Source organism: Propithecus coquereli, unplaced genomic scaffold (genome assembly GCF_000956105.1).
Source record: "Propithecus coquereli isolate 6110/MARCELLA unplaced genomic scaffold, Pcoq_1.0 Scaffold3, whole genome shotgun sequence".
NCBI classification, from domain to species: Eukaryota; Metazoa; Chordata; class Mammalia; order Primates; family Indriidae; genus Propithecus; species Propithecus coquereli.
The window spans coordinates 570,909-595,507 of record NW_012148618.1 but is presented as its reverse complement, the minus strand read 5'-3'; the positions used below and the strand labels follow the sequence as shown (position 1 = coordinate 595,507).

The following is a 24,599-nucleotide window of genomic DNA, read 5'->3' as shown; positions in this document are numbered from 1 at the left end:
AAGAAATTAATCGGACAACTAAAAATATATAGAAAAAATTAGCCGGGCATGGTGGCGCATGCCTGTAGTCCCAGCTACTCGGGAGGCTGAGGCAGTAAGATCGCTTGAGCCCAGGAGTTTGAGGTTGCTGTGAGCTAGGATGACGCCACGGCACTCACTCTAGCCACGGCAACAGAGCAAGACTCTGTCTCAAAAAAAAATCATATTGAGCTCCATTATATTTTTCAAGGCATCTAATTTGTAAAGGAACATTGGATTAAGAAGCACAAAAAATGATACACAAAATGTCTGTACCAATTGTATTTATTGCTAGAAACTTTAAACTTTTTTTAAAAAGTGTTTGAAAAGTAGAGAACATAGAAAAAGACATCCATAAAGGCAGGAAGCAATCTCCTCATTTGCAAAGTGCTGCAAATTTGATAAATTTATGTTGCTGATAATAACTCAGAAATACTCTTGGATGAACAGATAGAAATCTTTGAAATACCCGAAGCACGACAAAAAAGAATAGGACATCTACATGGATATAAAAATACCGAAAAGGTAATTGAGCTTTTGGCAAATTGGTCATTAAGTGAACTGAACTTTAAGTAAACAAGTTTTCTGTGAATTGGTTTTAAGAGATCTAGCTTTAGGTGAACTAGTTTCAGCCGAACTGACTAGAACTAAATCAAAGTGTTTTGCTCCCTCCAGGTCCCCAAACCCCAGAATTTTGGAGTTGTGGTTGATGTAATCTGGGATGCCTCTGAGAGCCTGGAGTGAGCTATAGCTAGGGAAGCAAGTGTAAGCTCCTCATGCTTTTGTGCCCTACACATGGTGTCAGCCAGGTGCTTACCATAGTATCCTATCTCTGTATCTAGATAAAGAGGTAGAAACTCTGGACCTTCTTAATAAGCTGTTTCTTGGCTTTCTTCTAAGGACTAGGAGAATTCCTCATCCCTCTGCTGGGAATGGGGACCAGCTCTGGGTGAGCCTGCTGCCTGTACTGCCTGTTTGTCAGAGACTCACATGGGCCTGGGAGGCTCAGCGGGTGCCTATATTTGGTTGCTCTTCTTCTCAGCCGGGGGAGGTAATGAGTGGGTCTCTGTGGATACGGAACTTATTAGGTGGGATGTCTAGGAAACTTCAGGCTAGCCACACTCCTAAGTTTAGGTGCATTGAGCCCTAGAGCCTAGTGTATGCATACAGGTGCATTCATACACACACACACACGCCCATGCACACGCACACGCGCGCACACGCTCTCTGTCACTTCTTTCTTCTTCTTGAGTGACTCTCACAATTGGTTCCCCAGCAGTAACTCACCACTCCAGACCTGCTACCTCTCAGAGGGATCTGAGATTACATCAACCAAAACCCCAAAACTCTAGGGTTTTGGGGAGCTGGAGAGAGCAAAACACTTTTAGTTCTTGTCAGTTTGGTTGAAACTAGCTCACCTAAAGGTAGGTCCTCTCCTCCTGTAATCCAAATCATTGCTTAACTTAAGCACAAACATATACTGAAGATATAGACAAGAATCAGATGTTCAGAAAGCATTAGAACAGGCCTCTATGTGCCTGAGCACAGGCTGCATACACAGAAAGAACTCCAGTCACCCCACCCTGGCAATTAGAAGCTTCCTCCTCCACAGTCCATTTGGAATGTCATAATCTTTGGGTCTCTGGCCCTTGGAGTCCTCCCCAAAGAACTCTTCTGCCAGGCCTGTAGAGTGCATTCCTTGTCTCTGCTGGCCTCAGGGCCCACTTGCCAGAGGAGTATGTCAATGTTGTGATGGCAGCAGCTGTGAATGCAGCTCAGATATAGTTGGCAGGAGGCTGTCGGGCATTGAGCCGCTGCATGTGGCAGCCGTGGCAGAGCAAGTGCCCATCCAGAGGGAAACAGCAGCAGCCTTCCTCATCACTCAGCTGCATCCGGCAGTCCTAGGGAAGAAGGCACCTAGTTCACCTCAGCCCAGGCAGCTTGGGCACTGAGGACATCTTGGGAGTCTGCCCTGCTCAACACCAGACTCCTAATAACTGGAAGAAAGGGTTGGGGGGAGGGAAGGATGGAAGGTATGCAAGAGAAACCTGAGAAGAATACCTCATCTGGACACCAGGTGTCGCTGCTGCAGCAGAAATAATGAGACAAGCTGCATTTCCAGCAGTTACCAGGAATCCCTAGTCTTAGAGTCTTGACTCTGGGGAAGTCAGATTCAGAAAGGACTAAACTACTAAGACCAAAGAGAGTGGCTGGAGGACAAGAAAGAGATTGGAGAGAGGTCACAGCACCCTTCTGGTTTCCCACGCCCTACACCTCTCCCATAGACACCTCGCTGTTGTAGGACTTAATTCCTCCCCTTTCCCTGGTTCCACTTCTCTAGCAGTCCTGGACCCCAATACTCACCTCGCAGTGGTAGCACTCAAAGTGATAATCCCTGTCCATGGATATCACCCTCACAATGTCCTCACAGCCCTGAAACATGCAGACCCCCATGAGTGTAAGAGCAGCATGATGCCCCCAAATTCCACCCTCCCCCCATACATGACCCCTCTCACCCCAATGGGAGGATCGCAAAGGTCCCAGAGCTTCTCTGCAATCATCTGTAGCTTTGAGACGCCTTTACAAATCCTACCAGAACTCTCCCGTCTTCTTCCTTGGGCATCCCCCCACATGGAGCACTCCCTCTCTACAGGCCCTGGCCTTGACCTAGCTCTCCCAGCTGTGGGGAAGCAGACGGAAGGGAAACAGGCAGGTGGCAAAAATAAAGTAGGCTAGGCTGGGGACAAGGAGATTCAACAGGGTCTGCTTCCTCAATGGCTTTTGGCTTCTCTCCCTAGGCACACCCTCTGCACACACAGCTTAAATCTTTTCTGACCCTTTCCTACAAGCCCTAAGGATTCTCCCCACCTTTTTCCAGCCCTTACATCTGGGATCTGGTGACCTTGACCTCAAAGAAAGTCTCCTCCTCTGGACTGGGATAGCAGAGACAGAGCCTGGGCCCAGTGAGGCTGTCAGACATGTCCAGGCCCGGATGTTAGGGTCAGGGTAGTGACCCCAAGAGCAGAGTCACACGGGAATCTTTGCAGAGTACATTCCTCAGCACCACCACTTCCCACGGGAGGCCAGGCAGCATGTCCCCATCCCTTCCCTAGGGGCATCAGCACTGGCTGCCCTGCATACTGCCCAGACATACTGACCTCTGAGGGGAGGATGGGTTGGCCACAGGCCGCACACTTAGGGGCATAATTTCTGAAAGACAGAGGGCAGAGATGAGCTGAGGTTGGGGAATCCTTGGGCCCAGTTCCACACCACACTTCAAGGGTTGGACTCACTTGTGGTAGTCGGTGACACAGTACACTTGGTTAGAGAAGTCCACTGTGAAGGGAATGCCATCCAGGCACTTGTTGCAAACAATGCATCGGAAGCAGCCTGGGTGATAGGACTTCCCCATCGCCTGTAGGATCTGGCTCATAGGGTGGGAAAAGAATCAGTCTCCCTCCAGTTGCAGCTCTCCAGCTACCTATTACGTTCCCTGCTACTCCTGCTAACCTCATCCAACTCCCTGCTAAACTAGTAGAATAATGATATGTAATTTGAGAAAACCAAAAAGTCTTAAAATGGAGGCAGAAACCATGAAAAAGGCCTTAGAGAGCATTCAGGCCAGTGGTTTTCAACCCTGGCTGCATGTTAGGATCATCTAGGGAGCTTTCAAAAAACATCAATGCCTGGGTCCCACCCAAGACCTATTATCACGATCTCTGGTGATGGGACCCAGGCATTATTGTATTTTTATTTTTTTTAAGTTCTTCCCAGGTGATCTGCTAGGCTGCTAAGATTGAGAATCACTGATTTAATCAAATCCCTCCTTTTTACAAGAAAGAAAACTGAGCTCCAGATATTCCCAACCAGTAGCAGAAAGGGGATTAAGACCCAGGACCCCACACTCCTAGCTCAAGCTAGAGGGCCTGGCTGTGCCCGCAGAATTAGGGAGGGGCCAGGTCACAGAAGCCTGGGATGGCAGGCCTAGGAGCCCAGACTTGATCCCACAAGCAGAGGGAAGTCACTGTCAACAGTTCCTCTGGGGAAGAATAGGATGAAAGTGATTCATCTGGTGATAGGTTCCTTCCCCCAACCTTCTACCAGTGTCCCTGATGCCACTCCTCAGCCTGCAACTCACAGAGTCTCAGCCAAAGGCACTTTCCTTACCTTCTCCAAAATCAAGTGACCACAGACACAGCATTTCTCAGCTGCCTCCTGAAACCCTGAAAACTAGGAAGAAAAGACAAAGGGAGGGTGTTACTAAGCTGAGAATGATGGGTGGAACCCCAATGGGCGACCAAGAAAAGGAGGTTCCAGTGTGGGTGCAACTCCAGGTCCAGGGGACCCCTTACTCACCAGATAATCTTCCTCACAGTACACAGAGCCATTGACGCTGTAGAAAGCTTTGCAACGCAAAGTTCGCCCTAGAACAGCAGAGACAGGGCTGGAACCTATCCCACAGCCCAGGCACAGGACTTCTCCTACTCTGGGGTCACTGCTCCCCAATGTTGCATGATATATTTAAACCTGGACTTTAGTGCTTTTCCTCCTAACTGCTGTCTATCCTCCCTTCCCACACAAAAATCCCACCTGATACAATTCCAATTTGCTTTGGCCTCTTTCCAGCCAACTTCCCTCTCCTCTGCTCACTGCTTTTCCAGTTCCTGCCTCCTCAACAGTTTAGAAAAGCTGACTTAGAAACTCATGAGATTCAGGGGAGGAAAGAGGGAAAGGGAGACATAGCCAGAAAAGGCCCTATAAACAGGACAGATAGACAGACAGATGAGCCTGAGGAGAACCAGGCAGAGCTGGGGGAGTGAGAGAAAAACTGAGTGCTGGAGTCAGGCAGAGATAGGAGATTAAAGGTTTAGCAAAGGACTCAGAATGGGTAAGCAGTGGGGAGGGGTAATGAGGGAGGAGAGGGGGGAGTTAAGGCCACTGTGAGAACCCCCCCAAGCACTGTGAGCACCCCCCCCCACCCCAAGCGGGCCTCCGGAGCTAACAGCAGCGGGCATTCCTGAAGCGTGATGTCATCAGCTTGGCATGGCCCGGTGGCCTACACTCTAGGGAGGTGGCTGAACTCTGACCAGCCAAGAGAAAACCCCCCTCTCCACCCCTCGCAGCTCCCCACTCCCCCAGCCCACCCCAGCCCTTCCCACATTCCAGTCTTTCACTGTCGCCCCAGGCAACTGGGCTGCCCAAGACCAAGCCCCACCAAGGAGAGGCTGGAGGGCCAGCAGGAGTCCAGGCTGGGCGAGCAGGAAGGCATAAGAAAGAGGGAGCAACAGAGGAAAGGAAGGAGTCTGAGCAGAAGAAGGGAGGATGGACTCCAGAAAGCAGACTTCCCATGGGGGAGAGCCAGGTAGAGCAGAGAGGGGAATCAAGAGAGAAGGTGGGCCTCCAGACACTAGGTGGGGACCCAACAGCTGCTCTGTGAGCAAACATCTCTTCCTGCTCCCCACAGCACTTGTAAGTGTGTATGGGGCAGGGGGTGCTACAGTGGCAGGGCTGTACTCACCACAAGAGCAGCACACAAAGCACTGGGTGTGGTAGAGGCTGTCCAGGGCCTGGCAGGCGTTGCTCTGCCCATAGATGCCTTTGTTGCACTTGATACAGGTGCCTAAGAGGAGAGAAGAGGTTGTCAGTGTCACACCCCACTCCCCTAGCTCAAACCAGGGATTCCCAAGCTTTCCTGATTGCTCTTTTCTGATGTACCAGAGGACACAGCCTCCCTCTGATGGGATCCCTTCTGGGAAGAGAAGATTAACAAGTAATGGGATGCAGAAAGATCTTGGCTGGGGAGAGCCATTCTTGTTCATTTGATGACTCATTTTCTGAGCATCTATTTTGTGCCTAGCATAGTACCCACTACTGAAGAAAATTGGAGAAAGTCAAAGACATGGTCCCTGGTCTTCAGATGTCTAGTTTTTGTTAGGTAGAAATGACTACCAGGGCAAGGTATGATTCCTGTTGCAGCACGTGAGACAAACAGTCAGAGATGCTGGTCCACAGGGGCTCAGTAGCAGATAAAAAAACTTCCTAGAGTAAGAAAGCCAGGCCCAGAAAGCCTCTCTGGGACTTCAGTTTTCCCCATCAGTAAAACAAGCTACTGTTCAGCCACAACATTTCTCTCTGCAGGAGGCTGCCAAGGATGGAGAGAAGAATCTGGTTCAGCCCAGGGCCCTGTTCAGAGGGGACCGTGTGAGCATGACTCCTGTGGGAGGTGGAGGTGGCTGCTGAAAATGCAGGGTGGTTCCAGGAACCACGGTTGCATAGGAAGGGAGGAAGGGTAGTAGAATCCCTAAAGCCTCCATGTCACCTTCTATCATGGGAGGGACACAGAACTGAACTGCTCTTCCCCAACACAACACAATCCCCCAACCCCTCCCCCTAAGATACATACACCTGGCTCTGGCACCAGCCTTTCCTGGGTGTGTTCTTCCCTCCCTCCACTCCCCAATTCCAGGCCTATGAGTGAGGGCTAGGGCCTGTCTTTGGGGAGCAGATCCCAACGGGCCTGCCCCACCTCTTCCCCTCGGCACACTGCCACACTCCCTGCCTGTTGGGGCCCATCCCAGTCTTTGCCCAGGGGCTTGGGAGCCTGTGCAGCAGCTGCAGCAACTGATGGGCCCAGGCCTGTCCTGCTCCCACCCTCTGGCAGCTGGGCAAGGCTGAAGCCAAAGAGGGCCCCCAGTAGGGGCAAAAGTAGGAGGGTACAGTCAAACTTGGGCTGGGGGTAGAAGGGGTTTGTAGGGGTAATGCAGAGGGAGGCAACTTGACCCCAGAGAGAAGAGGCCCCCACCCCTGAATTCAAACTGTGGCATCCTCATGGAAGTAGATGGAGATATGCCTCAAGATTGCCACGCGAGGGGGTCCTGTCAGAGCCATTCTTAGGGAAGCCTTGGACAATATAGGAAGATAAGAGGAAACTGTTCAGGCATGTCTGCCTTACCTCCTCTAACCCAGCATATCCACACCTAGGTTCTTCCTGCCATTTTATTGCACTCTCTCTGAGTTCCTTTCTTCCTTTTGGCTCTGATGGTTCAGCCTAAGAGACTTCTTTCCCAGCCACCTCTCCTGGGCCTCAAAAGGAAACTGCTAAATGGGCCCTGTCACTCAGTTTCCCTTGATCAGAGCAGTTTAGCATCATCTGCTCTGGGCTTTCCTCTCTCGAGATGGGCTTGGGGCTGGGAAAAAAAGAATGGGGAGGGGATGGGGTTGAACTATGCAGGACCCTTCCAACCTGCAGCCCTGCTACCCCTGAACCGCCTCCCCAACCATCCCCACCTGGCTGTGTTCATCTCCCTATTCCCATTTCTAGCCATAGAGTTTTACAGCATGGGGTCCAGGGCAGGGAGAAAGGTGAGAAGCAGATGCTTGGAAAACTGAAGGGGCCCAAAGCCCTGAGGGGGTGAGCCCTCCACTTCTTTCCAATCACAATCAGATCAGTATTTCTTTATATAGCAAACTGATGCCTAAAAGATCATTCAAGACCCCAGTATCCCCTGTAGTTGAAAGGTATAATCAATCAATACTTCCTGAACAGAGTGGGGGAGGGAAAGAGCGACAGGGTTTCCTTAAAGTAGCAGGATGTAAGGGCCTACTTCTGGCCTGAATTCTGAGCAGGTTATGGTCAGAACTCAAGGCCAGGTTATTTCTGGCAGTTACACAGGGTCGTTATCCATCCAGGGATGATGGTGCACCAGTGGTCATGGCTTTTGTCCTGAATTCCTCCGGAGGGTAGGGAAAACAGAGGCTGGTACCACCCGGTCTCTGCATAAATGCCCACGCACGCACCTAGCCGGCAGGACTGGGGCAGCAATTGGATCCCTGCTTTCCATCCCAGGACATTTCTTCCTCCTTACAAGCTCCATACCCCCGACAACGGCCACTGCTCCGCGCGTGCTAGAAAGCGCCCCTCCACCCCCACCCCGTACCCCACCCCTCGGCAGCGCGGCTGCGGCCGGCCCCGCCCGCGGGCACCTGGAGCGCCCGGGCAGGAGTCTGCACGCACGCGGCCCGCCTGCCCCGCCCCCCCACCCGCGCATTCCCCGAATTCCTGCGGGCGGAGCCCGGGCCCGGGTGGGGGAGCAGCGCTCAGAATCCTGTAGGGGCACCGCCGTGAAGGGGGGAACAAGCTGGGGGGATGCTCTCACTGCCCCACTTGGTCCCTTCCCTACGAGGCCTCGTACTGCAGAAAAGCGAGCCTCAAATGCTCAAGAAACTGGGACTCACGAGACAACCAGGGGGTTTAATTTATCAGGAATGAGGAGCCCTGGTTCATTTGAAGACCAGTAGGAAGGGGAAAGCGCTCTGGGGTCCGCCCCCGTCCATCCCTCTTGTTTCTTTTCTAGTGCTGCGTCTCCGCCTCAGACCCCTGAACACCGGCACTTTAGGCCGTCGGGGCAGTGAAGAACCGAATGCGGTGACGGTCCCTTCCCGCGCCCGGCCAGTTCTCTCTCACTCACCGAAGTAGTCCTCTCTGGCCTCTGGCTCCCGTATCCGGGCCCGGGCAGCCTCTGGAACGAAAGGACCTGGCGGCTCCTCGAGACCTGACGGCTCAATCCCCGAGGGTTCCCCGCGGGCGCCGGCTTCTCGCCCACCGGTGCCCACCGTCAGGCGCAGTAATGCCGTTAGCTCATCCTGGTATCGGGCGCCCGCGGCGCAGTCCCCGTAGCCGGTCACCGAGTGTCGTCCGGGTTGCGCCCCCCGTCTCTCCAAAGGCCCGGCCGCTCCCACCGCGGCCCCGGCTAGAGCTCCAGGGCTGCCCAGGGCTGGGGGATATGAGTGGCGGCTTTCCTGACAGCCGAACCCCGCGGGCCGATGAGCGCACAGTCGGTCCAGGGCGGCATGGAGCTCCGGGTAGGCGGACGGGACCCCTCCGGGGGAATAGCCTGCCGGTACCCCAGCCAGGGGGGGGCCAAACAGACACGGCCCCGCGGGCAAGGGGCTCCCGTGGCGCTGGTCGTAGCCCATGCTGATGCCGCTGGTACGATTGCTGCAGGGCCGGCTACCTCCGGCTCCGCCAGCCCCCGCTCCGTCCAGCAGCAGGCTGCCCCGGGGGCTGGACGGCTTGCTCGCGTCGCTGGCTGAGCTACTGGCGAAGCTGGAGCGGGGACTTAGGGCTGGTGCTGTTGTCTCCAGCCGAAAATCGGGGGGCAATGACTGAGGTAGAGGCAAGGCCCGGGTGGGCGGCGGCCCCCCGGGAAAGGAGCCTTCGTAGCGCTGCGCCTCAAAGGAGCCGCGCGGATTCCGCTCAGTGTCCAGGGGGCCCTGCTCCCGGGCCGGCTCCAATGGCTCATCCCCGGGTCCCCCAGTAGCTCCTCGGGGCCCTGATTTCCTAGGTCCCCCCAACCCACTCAGGCGCCCCTTGCCCGGCCCGGGGGTCCCATCTGACCCAGACCGGCTGGATTCACCCTTTCTGCGGCCGAGCTTCTCCAGCAGACGACTGGCTTTCTCCCCTAACCGCTCCATGCCCTCGGGCCTGCGGCCTCCAGCCCCCTCCCCGCCCGGCACCCGGCAGCTTCTCAGCGGCCGCTTCTCCTTCCCTGAGGCTGGACTCCGGTTCCCCAGGGGTACGGGGTAGGCACAAGGGCTTAGCGGGCGGCCCGGATGCCCGGCGCCAAGAATCCCGCAGCATCCCCCAGCGGGAGGGGCTGCGTCCCCCCGCGCATCTGGGGTTAAGCGGGGCTAGAAGGGCCTGCAGCCGCAGCTGTCCCGTCCGCAGGTCTATCTGTTCACGAGTTGACTCGCCAGACCGCCCCACTATCCCCGGCCCCCGCCCCCCTCGCTCTCACGCTCTCCTCAGACCGAACTTCTCTCCCAAACTTTTGTCTGCCTGGCCGGATCTACTTTCCCGGTGGGGCGGAGCGCGGTGTGTACGAGAGCGACGGTGGTGTCCGCGCAGGGATCTCTGGTGTGTGCGTGTTTTGGGGGTCGCTAGTGCTAACTGCCCTGGAGGTGGAGATCTGCGAACCGGACGGGAGAGGGGGACAAGCGGCAGTTTGGACAGCTGCCACTACGACACTCAAGAATTGGAACAGGAAAGCATGGGGAGGAAAGGGGACGGGGACTCTTTGTTTGCAGTTGGAATGCGCGGAGGATCACCGTGGAATGTCACGGTCTGAGTCCGGGCGAGGGGAGGCATGTTCTGCGCAAACACCGTGACTTTGTTCCTAGTGGGGGGACTGGGGGAGAGATAGAGAGAGACTGGTACAGAAGTGGTGAAGCAGGGAGAGAGCCGTACTGAGGAAGACAAACAGAAGGAAGAAAGGCAGATCCCTAAAGAGGTTCAGACGTGTATGTATGTAAAGACAGCTCTGAAAGGCGAGAAAGCGCACATAGAGAGGTAGAAGTCGCGAAAAGAAAGGGAGAGCCAGAGCAAAGGAGAGTGTAGGTGGTGCGGAGACCAAAGGATACATAGACAAAGGAAAGGGCAAGTTTGTCCAGGGAGAATGAGAGACATATAAACTGCAATAAAAAGACACCACTTTCTGGACCCAAAGTTTTGTGGTGGTGCCGAGGGAGGGTGGGAGGAAGAGGGATTTTGTGTGTTCATAAAAGCAATGAAAAGGAGTGAGGAAAAGGTTTAGGACTAATCTCTATTTTTAGAGGGAGGAAAGGAGATTTAGCATGTATGCAAAAGCAGTGAAAGGAATGAGAAAAAGGTTTGGAACTAACCTCTACCTTAAGGGTAGGACAGATAGAGGGATAGACAGACACCCCCTGGTGTTAGGAAATGAGATTTTTAGCAAATATTTCAGGTGACTGTGGGGATCACGGAAGGCCCGGTTTCAGGGCTGGCTAATACCCTCCCCCCTTGGTTGGCCCACAGAAGCTTGGTGATAAAGAGTAAGTACTAACTTAAGAGGAAGAAAAGAAATGTCATTTATAGTAAATAGCAAGTGAAAGTGGTCAAGATGGAAAAGAAAAAGAGGCTGATATTGACCATTCTAGAACGATCAAGAATAAAGAAAAGAAGAATCCCTGGCTGAAGCTAAACATACCTAATTAAATACCAGCCAACTAATTTTTTTGCCCAGACTAGCCCATGGGGCCAAGGGGCGGAGGAAATAGAATGGAGAAGGAAAATGACTCCTTTGTATTTAGATAATAAATGAGTATGAAAATGATATGCAAACAAATCATGCATATTGTTTTCATATCAACATTTTGAACACCTTTTATAGTCTTAGTGTAGCTTTAGGGAATGGGGAAAGAAAGGAGGTTAATATCTTTTGGGAAATTAATTTGGCACAAACTATTTGGTGTCTTTGTCCTAGCTGCATTGTCTCCCTGACCTTCTCTCTCCTGAGAATCAACCTGTTTCCCTGGTCAAGCCTACAGCTTTTCTCTGATCTTGAGGAGAGTTTACTATCAGACTGGAAGCAGGGAAGACTGAAAGCACTCGTAACAGAGGGAGCTGTTAGGGTGCATCTAGAATCTGCTGTGAGCAACATCTTCAGAACTAACCGTAATGCTTTCCCTCCTTTTCTGTTTCCAGATGGGAAAGGAGAACCTAGATTCTTCCTTTCAATTACTCACATCCAAAATATCCACGTAGCCCCTAATATTTGGCTTTGACCCTTTGGAGTAAGGATAAGAGTTAAATCTTATGAAAAGTTGAGAAGCCATTAAAGGAGGCCCATCCAAGAGCTAGTGGTTGGCAACAATGGGCACAGTTGGGACGAAGAGCCTGTGTTTTCAGGGGATAACAGGAAGCAGAGAGGAATGAGGGGAGGAAGCATACACTGACACAGCATACTCCAGTAGTGCTCATGACCCCAGGGTAGCCACTCCACAGTCTGAACTGGAGCTGGGAGCTCCACAGGCCCTCTTCATCCCCAAAACAGATGACTGCCTAATCCATATCTCTAACCCAGACTTTCTGGGACCAAAGAACTCGACTGACTACCAGCATCTCCACTGGGTTGCCTCAGAGGCACCCAACACTAAACTGATCTTATCTTCCCTACCACCTGAAACTAGCTCCTCCAGCATTCCCTGAGTAAATGGCTTCATTAACCACTTAGCTGCTTAAGCCAGAAACGAGCATCAACCCTCTGTCCTCCTTCCCCCTTAACCTCAAATCCAACCAAGTCCTGTCAATCACCAAGTTCTGTCAATTTTGCTTCCTAAATATCTTTCAAACCAGTCCTTCCCTCATCATCACAATGTATGTCCGGTCACCATCTTTTCTCTCTTAAACCAGTGCAGAAGTTTCCCAGCCAAGCCTTGCTCCCTTCAATCCATCTTACGCCCTGAGGTCAAATGATTCTTCTAATACAGATGTTTGTCAAGTGATGATGGGGTTACATCTGGATAAAGTTTATCCAATAAACCCCTTGTCAATTGAAAATATCATAAGGTGAAAGTGTATTTTCAACTTACAATGAGTTTATCTGGATATAACCTAATAGCAAGATGAGGAACATACCCAGTGCATATCACTTTTGCACCATCGTAAATTTGAAAAATCGTTAAGTTGAACCACCATAAGTAGGGGACTGTCCGATCACACAAAACTGATCATTTCATTTCCAAGCTTAAAACCTTTCAATGATCTCTCACTGCCCTTGAGCTAAAGTCTATAATCTTTAAAATATTTTACAAGGTCTGTACCTCTCCAGTCTCTCCTCTCAGCATTATCCCTTTCCCAAACTGGTCTGCAGTAGAATTAGACCTTGTTCATAATCTCTTGCCTCTGGACTTTCGTACCTGCTATTTCCTGTGTTTGGAACACTCTCAGCTTCCCTTTCCCTTTCCCCGGCTAACTCCTCCCATTTTAGGAATCAGTTTAAGCATTACTTCCTCTGAGAAGCCTTTCCAGACAGCAAGAGTAGGTTAGCTACCCCTGCTGTATACTGCCATAGCACCCTGCACACCACCATGGTCACCCTTACCACAGTTCATTTCATCACCTACTCAACTGCCTGGCTTCCTGACTAGCCAACAGAACCTCTGATCAGCATCTAACCTTTATCAGTGTATCCATAGCACCTAGCACACAGTACCTTAACATTAGTAAGCAATCAATATTTGTTGTATGGCTGCATGAATGAATATAGAGTCACTTTTACTTCTCAATCCAGTCAAAATTCGCATGTGCACACATACACATATCCCCTCCCTAAAATGCAGCCTGGCTAACAGGACTAAGAAATAGCTACAAAGCTATATATATTCAGCTTGGTCACACAGTGTGAGAGAACCTGGCCGGTGAGATATGGGAACTCCTTAAGCCTTAATTTGCTCATCTGTAAGATAGGAATGGAAAAATCTACCTTATATAATTCAATAAACAATAGCTACTGTATCTAGATCCCAATTCCCAAACATTGAACCCATGTTCTCTTGCTCAGAAGAATCAAGCCCATAATTGAAACTGCCCACCAGGTGGCAGTATTTTCCAGGACTGGTCCTGTTCTACTTCCACTGCAGAGCAAGACCAGCAGTCAAGGGGAAGCAAAAGGTACAACCTGGGCTGCTTTCCCAGAGCTCGGGTTGAACTGGGTGGGGGCAGAAACAACTCAGAGACAGGGCATATGTCAAGAAGGCCTCATGTTTCTTAGACCCATCCTCCTCCTTTTCTTATGCCAGGCTCCTCCGAGGCACCGTTTATGCTGAGGAATAAGCATTTTCTGGCTTGCCATTCACACTGGGGGGAGTTTCTCCCCTTCTAGATAAATTCTTTTATCCCACCATATCTTCCCGCTTCCACTTCCAATGGAGACTGTGTAAAGAAGAAAGGCAAATTGCTTTCTCAGACTGCGGAGGGTACCTCATTACTCTGGGAAGCCCCCTGGCTGCCCATTTCTGGGACATGGGGAGTGGCAGAAGCCAGAGTCATTCGCAGGTGCAGAGTTCATTCATCCTTTTCCACCTTGATTTCAATGAATGAGTTCAAGTCAGGACAGCAGGTTTTGTGGGGTTGGTCAAAAGATGGGGAGGCGGGTGCATTCTCATCACCTCCCTCATCTTCCTCTTCTTGGAAATTAGGATTGTAAAGTTCTGGTGGAAGGAGCTGGGCTTCAGCAGAAGGCAGTCTGTCTGAGGGAGGCCCATATACACGGTTGGCTTTGGTGCCATGTTTAGAGTTAGCATCCAGGTGGTAGCAGAGCTCTGTGAGGCGCTGGGCCCGGAAACGGGGAGGGCGGGCCACCCAGACACCTGGCTCGTTAAGGCTGTCCTCTTCATCTGACATCAGCTCTTCTGTCACATCCTTCCACAGGCGTTGGTCTTCAGGTCCAAAATGCCTCATGATGCTGGATCGGTTGGCAAAAAGCTAAGGGAGAAGCCCAGGACAAAGGTTAGGAAGAGAAACAGATTAGATTTGGAAAAAGGGTTTGAGTGGGGAAGGCTGTGTAAGATCAGTGCCTAAAAGAACCCAGTCCCCAAGTCAAATCTTAGAATTGGCTTATCCTTCTCTGCCTACATTCCTGGCTCTCAACCCTATTCTCAGATGCCATGTCCTCTATCCCTTCCCACTGTGGCTTATTAGGGTTTAGAGTTTAGCATCTTGAAAGGAAGGCCTAGAAACCTACCCGGTATCGGCGACTTCGAAGTTTCTTCTCCTCTTTTTCCTTCAGGCCTTTAAAGGGGTTCAAGGAGTTGCGGTACTCACGCCTCTTAGTAAGGAAGTAAGCCACGCAGGCTCCTGGAGAGGGGGCAGGGAGAGAAGCAAGAAGCAGAGTCTTCTAGAGCAGTGGTCTTCAGCTCATTTTTCTGCCCTAACACTACTGAATGGGAAGTTGGGAATCACTATTTAGACGATGGGCTTTTTTGGCATATGCATCAGCATCTGTTCACTCCCCTTTGGTTTAGCTCTCTTTGTCCACCTCCACCTCCAACACTAGCTCCTCTAGATTATCTCCCACTGGAAAAAGAAAACTCCAATTGCTTCTGCATTCCCTCTCCCCCAGCCCCCGCCAATTAAACCTACCCCTGTTGCTACTCTGACAGCAGATTACAAGTACTTTTTCAGCAGAAGCTTTCATAATACTTCAGGGTTAGCTCTTCAGTCATTTTAACAGAAGAGAGCAAACAAAGTAGAAAGTCCAGGATGTAATATTTAGGGACAAAAGGGCAGGCCTGGCTTCTGACTTCTTCATAACACCTCAGCTTCAGGCCTGGCATAAACAGAATGCATGATGGTGTTCTAGCCCTTCTCTCATTTTCATATCAGACTGAGTAGGAGAATAAAAAGGCAATTTGAGGTAATCCTATGAATATATTGTAGGTGAGAAGAATAGCCAAAAAAAAAAAAAGATTTTTTTTTTATTTCAGCATATTATGGGGGTACAGATGTTTAGGTTACGTATGTTGCCCTTGCCCCCCCCCAAAAAAGATTTTAAATCCACTGTTTTGAAAACCACCCAAATCATTTCCGTTATGCCTCTTCCCCTCTGACCAAGAACATGGGAGTGTGAGGGGCTGGAAATTAAAAGGTGAGTTTTTCTCACCTTTCAGCTCCTTATCAGTGTAATTGTGGGGACTGGTAACCAGCTCCTGCTTGAGCTTTTCCAGAAGAAACTTTACTACTGAAATATTCCAAGAGGACTTGATGCTGCCACAAAGAGAAGAGAGTGAATAAGGCAGTCAGCTTTGAAAGAACCAGACAAATGAGATACCCAGCACTAATCAACTTTGTGGCATATCCCTCCATGGCCTAAGACAGAATACAAGGGACAATGGTGAAGTCAAAGCCTTAGTATCATTGTTGTACTGGAGCATCCCCCTCGACTTCCCTCTCCTTTGCAAAGGACCTTGTGATTCTTTTTCCTCAAGGGGACCATACCTTTCAGACCCATTGAATCTCTTGTCATTGGTGATGTGGTTATGCACATTGTGGACCAATTTCTAGGGGGAAAAACAAAACAAAAACAACAGAATCAAGCCAGGAGTGGATACTATGAAAACTCTCCTCTGGTCCCTAGAAGTAAAAAGGTGTTGTCCCTATGGGGTGCTCTGCCTGAATATTTCCCATAGTCTAGGTACCATATTTGTAGATGCCCTTTCTAAGCCAGAGAGCCTAGCCAAGTTAGTATTTCTAATGTTCTAATGCAGTCTTTTCTTTTCTTATAATTTGTGTAGGATTCCAGGATCATCCCTGGTCTTATTTCTGCTTCTGAGTAATGTGGTCACTAGAGCAGAGGGTCTCGAACATTTCTGTGAACATACCCCTAATGGCGAGGAGAGAGCGAAGACACACCAGGACTACTGCAAGTGGACATTTCTTGAAGTCTCCTACTCTTGCAAATTTCACATTTGTCTTCAAAATATATCTGTATTTATTTTAATATAAAGATGTCATCTGACATCTTCCAGTGAAATTGATGACTCAGGAAGATGCCCTAGGTTTGTCCATGGCTTTATATATCCCTTTGCACATTACCACAAATCTCAGGGGTATACACACCACAGTTTGAAAAAAAAAATCTAAAACAACAGAGATGTGAATTGGAAAGGACCTGGGAGACTATATCACCCAATCTCCCTTTTACATCATTAAACAAGCCGTCTTTCAGTTTTGCTTATACACGTCTAATAATGGGTTCTCCTTTTTGAGTCAGTTTATTCTAGTGTTGAACATTTCTAAGTGTTAAGAAGGTTTGCCTTAGATGCTTCAAAATCTAACCCCAGTTTTGCCCATAATAACACCTGAAATATTTGAATATCTTCTCTTATCTGGCCTAAATACCCCCAAGTCCTTCAAGCATTTTCATGACATAGTTTCCAGACAGACTCCTCATCAGACTATGAAGCTCTCTGGTTTTCCAGTCTCCCTCTTATAAAGTGGCACCTGGAACAGAATCCAACTCATCAGTTGAGGTCTGGCCAAAGGTAGCGTTACTTCCCTGAGTAGAACCCTATACTTCTAGGAATGAAACCTAAGACGGTGTGACCTTTCTCAGCAACATCACCCTCACTCACAGTGTCATAGCGTTCACTCATAGTGGGCTTATAGTCCACTCAGGTCCATTTTTCACATGGATACTGTCTCTACCATTCTGCAACTGGTTTTTTGAACTCTAATGCTGGATTCTACATTTCCTTCTGTTAAATTTAGTTTTATTGTTTCTAATTATATTTTCATCTCAAGTTCCCTCACTCAATGAAAGTTACCCAGTCCCAAACTGACAGATTCCTATCCTGGTCTAAAGGCTTCAGCTCCGTATTCAGAAATGCTCAATTTATCCTTTTGCCTCTACAGCTGACTGACCATACCAATTTAGGAACGTACTGTCAACTCTAGGGTTAGGGTCTCCACTCTATAAAAAGGACTGTTGTTTTACTAGCTTCATATTTGACATGGTTATTTTACCTCTTAGCAGTCCAAACTTAAGAAATCATAAAGGAGTGGGTGAATGTTTCAGAAAGTATTTGGGAGAGTTTCAAAAAAAAAAGAAAAAGGGAGTTGTATAGGTTCCAACTCAAGTGGCTTGGAAGAGATCAGCTGATAAAAATCAAACCAGGCTTGAAGTGGAAAGGGAAAATACTCTAGACAATAATAAGTGTTAAGACTATAAAGGCTGCTGGCTCACATACCTCCTGAGTGAGCTAAAAATAAATACATTTCCCCAAAGAGTGGCTGGGATCTGCAGCATTCCATGGAATTAAGAGTTCTGGTTTGGTGCTTTTGGTTCACAGAATCCCTAGCAGCAATCCACAGGAGCCCCAGCAGATTGGAGAGGTGCCTCTTTGATTCCTTCCCAAAGCTAAAGATTAGAATAGTGAAGATCTGCAACTATCCCTCCCCCTTTAAACCCATAGTCTGGCACAAGAATATTTTAAACCTTCCTCTGTGATGGGCAGCAAAATTCCCTGACTCTAGATCCTTCTCAAGCGCAATAACAGAGAAAGCATGATGAGTGAGCACATTATCCTCTCAGCAGTCCCTCGGTTCTACCAAGCTCTCCAAAAGGAAGGAAGAAGCCAGGCCTCGGCACTGTACCTCTTTCTGGAGGCAGGAGGCAGTAGGCAGGAGTGGAATGGAAATAATGGAATATCTTGATTTTTATGCAAATTATAATTATCACACATATATTTATGATTTAAACACTATGAAGTTTTGGGAAATCCCTTGAAACGCACTTTTAGGTATACACCTCCAATCCTATTACTGGCAGCAGGAGTGGCCCAATAGGGGCCATAAATCCCTAAATCCATAACTCCATGACAGGGAAACCAAACTCATCCCCTGTTCTTGATCAGTGAGGAGATGTCCCTGAACATAACCAAAATTCAAAATGAAAGTTAGAAACAAGTTGATACTGATTATGAATGGGTGTCTTCCTGACCGGGGGGGCAGGGGGTGGTGGGTGGAATCTGTCAGTGATAAATCAAATGAATAAGGGATAGGAAGAGTAGGATCTCTGAGATAAAAGAAAAGGAATAAGGAAGTAACAGAAATAAAGGAGGCATAAATGGTAATCGGCTTTGTAACAAGAAGAAATGGAATCTACATAATGATGGGAGTTAGGCTGGATATGAGTGGTGACTTCCACTCCCAACCAGGACTCTCCAGTTACTTCACATCAGCCGTTATCCAGAGAATGGAAACTCGTTACAGTATACGTGAACAATATATGGCTGAAGAACATCCCCACGGTTATCAGAAAGAAGCTTTGGGGCACAGAGTTGATACAAAAGACTGTAGTTACCCTAGAAGAAGGTTTCTCAACCTCCACACTATTAACGTTTTGAGGTAGGTAATCCTTTGTTATAGGGGGCTGTCGTGTGCATTGTAGGATGTTTAGCAAAAGACCTGGCCTCTGCCCACTAGATGCTGGTAACATTTTCTCATTACCTTTTCCTGCCCCCTCACCAGTGATAACCAGAGATGTCTCCAGACAGTTCCAAATGTCCCCTGGGGGCAAAATCACCCCAAGTTGGGAACTACTGCCCTAGATCTCTAAGTCTGTGTCAGCTGCCAGGCTGGGGGCTACCAGCTCAGCGGCGTGTTCCTAGGGCTCCCAGCCACTCCAAGGAGGTTTCGGTCAGACCCAGTTCAGGCCAGTCCCTTCCCTGCCAAGTGCTCTTGGAATGACTAGACTCTCTAAACCTTTATAATTGAGCTGTCTAGTGGCCCTCTGCATCTTTGAGGATTGTAACCACCTGAGGACAGCTTGGCTTTTCCACCCAGGGGGCCTCTTGCCACTGACCCGGCACACTGGCTAAATCTGTAGGCAGTTTCCAGTACTACCTTTTGGTGATCAGCCTGTTCAATTCCTTAAAGATCTTCCCATCAGGATTATTAGAACACTGGGAGATTCCCTTTTCTTTAAAAGGAAGATATCATTTTATCTGGAAAAGCCTAGAAGCTCAATTTATAACAGGGGAACTGCCTATCCCGAGGGTACAGGATAATCTCTCTTCTAGCCCTTCCCACTCCAGTCAGATTCAGTATACCATTCATTCATCATAGAAGGCTTAAAATCAACCCACCCTTCACTCTTCCCTTATCCCTCCAGACTGAAGAGAAATTTATAGAAATTGAGCTCACTCACAGAGAGTACCAGATCCCGCTTGCGCCTAGAATTCTTCTGCCCACTTCCTCTGGTCCTGCATGGGGAAGCAGTAAATGCTAGAGAGTGTCTCAGCTCGCCAGTGCTCCCAGGGCCTGACTCTTCCAAGGCACCGTCCAATGCAGCAGCAACATTGAGCATGTCCTCAGGGCGGGGTAGTGGCAGCTTGGTTCCATTTTCTGGCCCTGTCTCTGAGGTTGCCCGCTGGATAGCCAGTTGTGTGGCTGGTGAAAGCTGCTTGGCATAAGCGGGGACCAGCACTCGCTGCACTGCACCCTCAGAGGCCACATAGTCATCCACCAGCTAAGAGTACAAAAAAGAATAGCTCATTAGCCAGCCAGGCATAGGGGAACCTGGTCAACCATCATTCTCTGGCCAAGAACAGTGAACACAGAGTAGAAAGAAGGGGAGAATCTAGCACAGTCTCTAATGATCAACAGCTTGTTTCTCTGGGACTCCTATGGGAGTGTCGGGCAAGTATGTCACATGTGTACAGGGCCTCCCATGTTGGGTCATTACCACAGGGCTGCTCACAAGAACAAGGCATGTTTCTGACGCTGTATTTGTGAGCAGTCATTTTTTTTTTTTTTTTTTTTTTTGTGTTTCCCCGGGCTAGAATGCCGTGGCGTCATCCTAGCTCACAGCAACCTCAAACTCCTGGGCTCAAGCGATCCTCCTGCCTCAGCCTCCCGAGTAGCTGGGACTACAGGCATGCGCCACCATGCCCAGCTAATTTTTTCTATTTATTTTTAGTTGTCCAATTAATTTCTTTCTAATTTTAGTAGAGACGGGGTCTCGCTCTTGCTCAGGCTGGTTTCGAACTCCTGAACTCAAACAATCTCCCGCCTCAGCCTCCCAGAGAGCTAGGATTACAGGCGTGAGCCACCGCACCCGGCCCTGTGAGCAGTCATTTATGGTTTGGTCTCGGGTATAAGAAATGTAGCTAGGTAAGTTTTGTTTAAAGGGATTAGGGAAGGAAGTGATCACAAGAAAGGGAAACCAAGCAAGAGAAGGAACAAGAAAATGAAACAGTAACAACAATAAAGAGGTGAAATAAAAGAAAAATGAGAGCAAAGGAGGGAAATACAAAGTCAGAAATCACTAGAGGGGCTGGCGCTGAGATCTCCCCTCACCTACCCTTCAGCCCAGGGCCAGTCTGTGCCCTCACCTTCTTCCTGCCCCTGACTGCCTGTGCCCTCACTCAAGGACACACAGGGCAGGGAAAGGAAGGAGGGAGCAAGGGAGACGGAGGAAGAAAGGAGGGGGGGATCTCTGCAGCCAAGAAAACAAAACGGTGAAAGTGGGAAGAAAAAACCCACACACACACAGAAAGAAGCGGGGGAGGAGGCTGAGATTTATAGACCTGTGAGCTGCTTTCTGCGCTGTGAAATCTAATTCCATCCTCTTGGCTTGGAAGCCTTCCCTGCCTCAAAGAACCCACAGCTCAGGGCAATGGTACCCTCCTGCCTCCCACCTCCCAGGCCCTCCTCCCTCAGGCCCGAACCACTGAGACAGGCCTGACTTGGCCCAGCCTGGGCTGAGCGGCAGTGGCCATACCCACACGGGGTGCCTTCCGGAGAACAGTGGCCAGTTGCTGTGCTACACTGGAGGGGGAGAGGGGAGTTTATGTATTCATTTCTCAGATCCAGCAGATGGGCTGGGAGTTTTATCCCTCCCATCTACCCTGTGTGTTCTGCTCCTTTACTCTTTATTGGGTGTCTATGCCTTGTCGTGGGGGGCGGAGGGAGAAAGGGGGGACGGAGAGTAGGGTGGAGGAGACTGACAGACCTCCCGCTGGCTCTCAAGTGGCACCACATCTGTTAGTTTCCCACCTCTATGGTCTCTATAGTTGCTCTATCTCCTTTTCAGACTTCCATGTGCCGCGGTCTGCAGTTCTTACTCCACTCAGCCAGGATTTTCCTGCTCATATGGCCCTTGAGCAGTATAGAAACTGAAATAGCACAATATACTTCTACGTCTTTTCCTGCTCACAAAATATGCTCACTTGCTTCTTTCTTTTCTTCCTTCTCTCCCTATACATTATTCTCTACTATTAACTCTCAGTCGTCCAGTTCTTTTTCACATTTTATTTCCTTTCCTCTACCTCCCTCCCACCTTACCTCATAGTCTCTCTCCCATGTAAATTCTCTTCTTCTCACATAGACTCACCTTTCTTCCATGCTCCTTTTTCCCCCACTTTTTCTCCTTCCTCAACCTTTCATTTCTACTTGGCTCCTTCCCTCCCCATACCTGTCGTCTATGATCTTTACCTTTGTCCTCGCACTTTTTCCTCCTGTCCCTCCACCTCTGCCTCTCTTCCCTCTCATTCCCATCTCTCTTTGTACTGAACTCCTCTTGGCAAGCAGACGGCCCACGATAAAATATGAATGAGCCGTCTGTGCACGGCAGGCACTCTCGCCAGGAGAGGCAGAGCCCATGGAGCAGCCGAGACAGCTGCGGAGGAGAAGGTGCCATGCAAGCCATTGAGAGGGAGGGAGGGGCACCTGCTCACCACACATGCCAAAAAAATGACCTTCTGCCAAAGAGCCTCAGGGATCAGGAAGAAAATAGGGGTGCTGACTGTCTCCAAAAGCAAAGGAAACTTGGTACTGTTTTGTTTTACCACAAAGAAAGATTTAAAGATGGGGAGAAAGATAGATAAGAGAGAGGGAAAAAAAGAGCAAAAGGCCAGGAAAAGTGCTCGGGAGCAGCAACCCTCTGCCATACTCACGGGATTGAGCAGTGGGGCCCCCTCGCTGGCTGCCATGGCGCATCCCGGGAGCCTCATGTCTCTCTGGGTGGCCGGGAAGCCCAGAGGCCCAGGCCCCACAGCCGAGGCCGCTCCCAGCTGCCGCAGCTCCTCGATCACCACCTGCACGCCGCTGCCCACGCTGTCACACTCCTCTTCCACGGCAGACAGAGCCTTGCAGGCTTCCCCAGGACTCTCCTTGAGAGGCCCAGGCTCCTCAGGTGGGGAACTATGTGCCCCGCTTTCCCCATCTTCATCAGGGATGGACACTTTCCCTTGCCTTAGCTCACCCACTTCCTCCTGGAGACGTTTTAACAACTCATTGTTGGCCCTGGCAAGCCCCAGAGCGGCTTCAGCCAGACCCACTGCCTTATCCACCCGCTGGTAGATAATATGCAGGAGCTGCTCTGAGCTCTGCACGGCCAGGCCGTGTCCAGTCACTGTGATGGGGGTGCTGGGAGGAGGATTCCCGCCCTGAGAGCCTGTGCTGCCCCCACCAGTCTCACTCTTACAGCCACAGCAGCAGCATCTGGCCTCGCTGCCACTGGGAGGGGAGAAGAGAATGGTGGCACTGAAGGACATGGCTGATGGGGCAGTAACAACTGTGCTCACGCTGCTAGGCTGCTCCAAAAGGACTTCCAGTCAGCCGGACTTCACAAGCTCAGTGGGAAGCACTGGCCTCTTTGGATTCACTTTCCTTTTTCAACAAGGGTGGCCAGAGGTGCCCAGGCACCAGGCCGTGGGTTCTGTGAAAGAGGAGTAGGCAAGCCCTGGAGATGCACACAGTCCATGGCTTCCTGTCCTCAGCCTGCGGAGGGGAGAGAGATGCCTTCTTCTATCTGCAGATCCTGCGCTCCCCTAGCACAACACACTGGGTGATGCCTACAAAGGCCTTCCTGATGAACACAGATTCAGAGGGTAGTGGGCATTCTTCCTGCACCCCAGCATGGAACCCCCCACCACTGCAATCTAAGGAGCAGAGAGGGGACTCAAAGGACCCACCAGCATCTGGAAAGATTAGAAGATTAAGGAAGAAAATGTAGATCTGTCTCCCCCTCCTTCTCCTCCTCCTCCACCTATCTTTACTGTAATAACAGCATTGCATTTCACTGCTTTGACATCGTTCTTTAAGGAGTTCAGAACACTTCATGTACGTTACCTCATCTACACAACAGCGCTAGAAAACACGCATTACCCCAGGTCTCGAGAAGAGGCATGCAGAGGAGTTATATGTCTTTTTCAAGGTCAGAGGAAGATAGCAGAATCCAGTTATTGCTACTTTCAATCTAGTGTTGTATTATTCTTTAACTGATACCACTTTTTGTTGACATAAACAATCATGATTCTACCCTCTCTATAATTTTCATACAGATGCATTCAGGCTAAGACTTCTGAATAAGGAATACATGGATCACTGCAGCCCTCAGCATGTCACCAGCCTCTCACTATTACATCATTAATGCTTTGGGGATGAGGGTAGGGAAATGAAATGAAAAGTGAGATCAGGAAATTGAAGTGGGGTAACCCAGGGCTGTGCAGCCCCCTTGCTGTCCATTGTATACCGGGGCCTGCAGCCCCTGCAACGGAAACTAGCTGTCCTGAGTTCTCCAGCCAGTCGCCCAGAGAGATACCTCTGGGGCCCCTCCTCTCCACTTCTTATGGCCCTGGAGGGAGGAGCAGAGGCTCAACAGGAATGTCTGACAGCCAGGCTGCCACTTTGCCCACATGACCAGCCTCATAAAAGGAGAAACCAGAATGTCAGTAATAAGCCAAACTGCCTCTCTTTTGAATGACTGTAGTTAAGCAACTGAACTACTCCAGGAGAAAAAAAAAGAGGAGGGTTTGATTTGTACCACTGAAAACACTCCAAGAAACTTAATAAATATTGTCATTTTCTAAATGATACTTGATTATAGAAAAAGAATCCTTCTGCTTCAAGCTCCGTAAGTGGCAAAACCTTAAGTATGTTTACAAATTCCTCCAGAGATACATTTCTCTTTTACCCTATAAATTATATCAGAATATCGCAATTAAAACAAGAGGAGGAGGTTATGAGAATTTTCTATATATTGAAGGCTGGGTTTTTTTTGGAATCGGCAATCTTATTTCAGAAACAGGCCATATCAATGCCTCTGAGGTACTAAAACATAAATCTGACAATGCATTTTAATTACATTTGGTTATTAAAGACTAGTCTTTAATTTGCTCTTTCCACCCTTTATATTGAAGAAATGGCTTTTCTGTGCCTGATGATTCACTTTTTGCAGGAACTTAACTCAAATCCATTTACAGCTTCCCTGTCATTA

At 49.6% G+C, this 24,599-nt stretch overlaps 2 protein-coding genes across 3 annotated transcripts; both read right to left on the bottom strand.

The window, feature by feature from the left end:
• Positions 1 to 1,421: 1,421 nt before the first annotated feature.
• AJUBA (ajuba LIM protein) lies at positions 1,422 to 9,518 on the bottom strand. Its single transcript, XM_012649453.1, has 8 exons — positions 8,487 to 9,518; positions 5,537 to 5,638; positions 4,375 to 4,442; positions 4,186 to 4,248; positions 3,312 to 3,442; positions 3,177 to 3,228; positions 2,383 to 2,451; positions 1,422 to 1,919 (listed from the first exon to the last, which is right to left on the bottom strand). The coding sequence occupies exons 1-8, from the start codon at positions 9,490 to 9,492 to the stop codon at positions 1,794 to 1,796; spliced, it is 1,617 nt and encodes a 538-aa protein (XP_012504907.1). The 5' UTR covers positions 9,493 to 9,518; the 3' UTR covers positions 1,422 to 1,793.
• Positions 9,519 to 13,882: 4,364 nt separating this feature from the next.
• LOC105814448 (chromosome unknown open reading frame, human C14orf93) lies at positions 13,883 to 22,875 on the bottom strand. Of its 2 annotated transcripts, XM_012649417.1 has the most exons (7): positions 22,276 to 22,875; positions 19,527 to 19,847; positions 15,815 to 15,876; positions 15,480 to 15,583; positions 14,562 to 14,674; positions 14,188 to 14,302; positions 13,883 to 14,067 (listed from the first exon to the last, which is right to left on the bottom strand). In XM_012649417.1, exons 1-7 carry the CDS (start codon positions 22,873 to 22,875, stop codon positions 13,883 to 13,885), a joined length of 1,500 nt encoding a protein of 499 aa, XP_012504871.1. The 2 variants fall into 2 exon arrangements, with proteins under 2 accessions (XP_012504871.1, XP_012504870.1); XM_012649416.1 differs by having other exon boundaries at positions 13,883 to 14,302.
• Positions 22,876 to 24,599: the final 1,724 nt, after the last annotated feature.

Bases quoted from the DNA above. Each gene is read 5' to 3' on its own strand.
- LOC105814448 (XM_012649416.1), bottom strand. From the start codon at position 22,875: ATGTCCTTCAGTGCCACCATTCTCTTCTCCCCTCCCAGTGGCAGCGAG. The intron at 15,584-15,814 runs GTATGGTCCCCT...TCTTTGTGGCAG, and splicing joins AGATTCAATGGGTCTGAAAG to CATCAAGTCCTCTTGGAATA. The intron at 14,675-15,479 runs GTGAGAAAAACT...CCCCCTCTCCAG, and splicing joins CACTGATAAGGAGCTGAAAG to GAGCCTGCGTGGCTTACTTC.
- AJUBA (XM_012649453.1), bottom strand. From the start codon at position 9,492: ATGGAGCGGTTAGGGGAGAAAGCCAGTCGTCTGCTGGAGAAGCTCGGC. The intron at 5,639-8,486 runs GTGAGTGAGAGA...CTCTCCTCTTAG, and splicing joins GGCCAGAGAGGACTACTTCG to GCACCTGTATCAAGTGCAAC. The intron at 3,443-4,185 runs GTAAGGAAAGTG...CCTATGAGCCAG, and splicing joins GTCACTTGATTTTGGAGAAG to ATCCTACAGGCGATGGGGAA.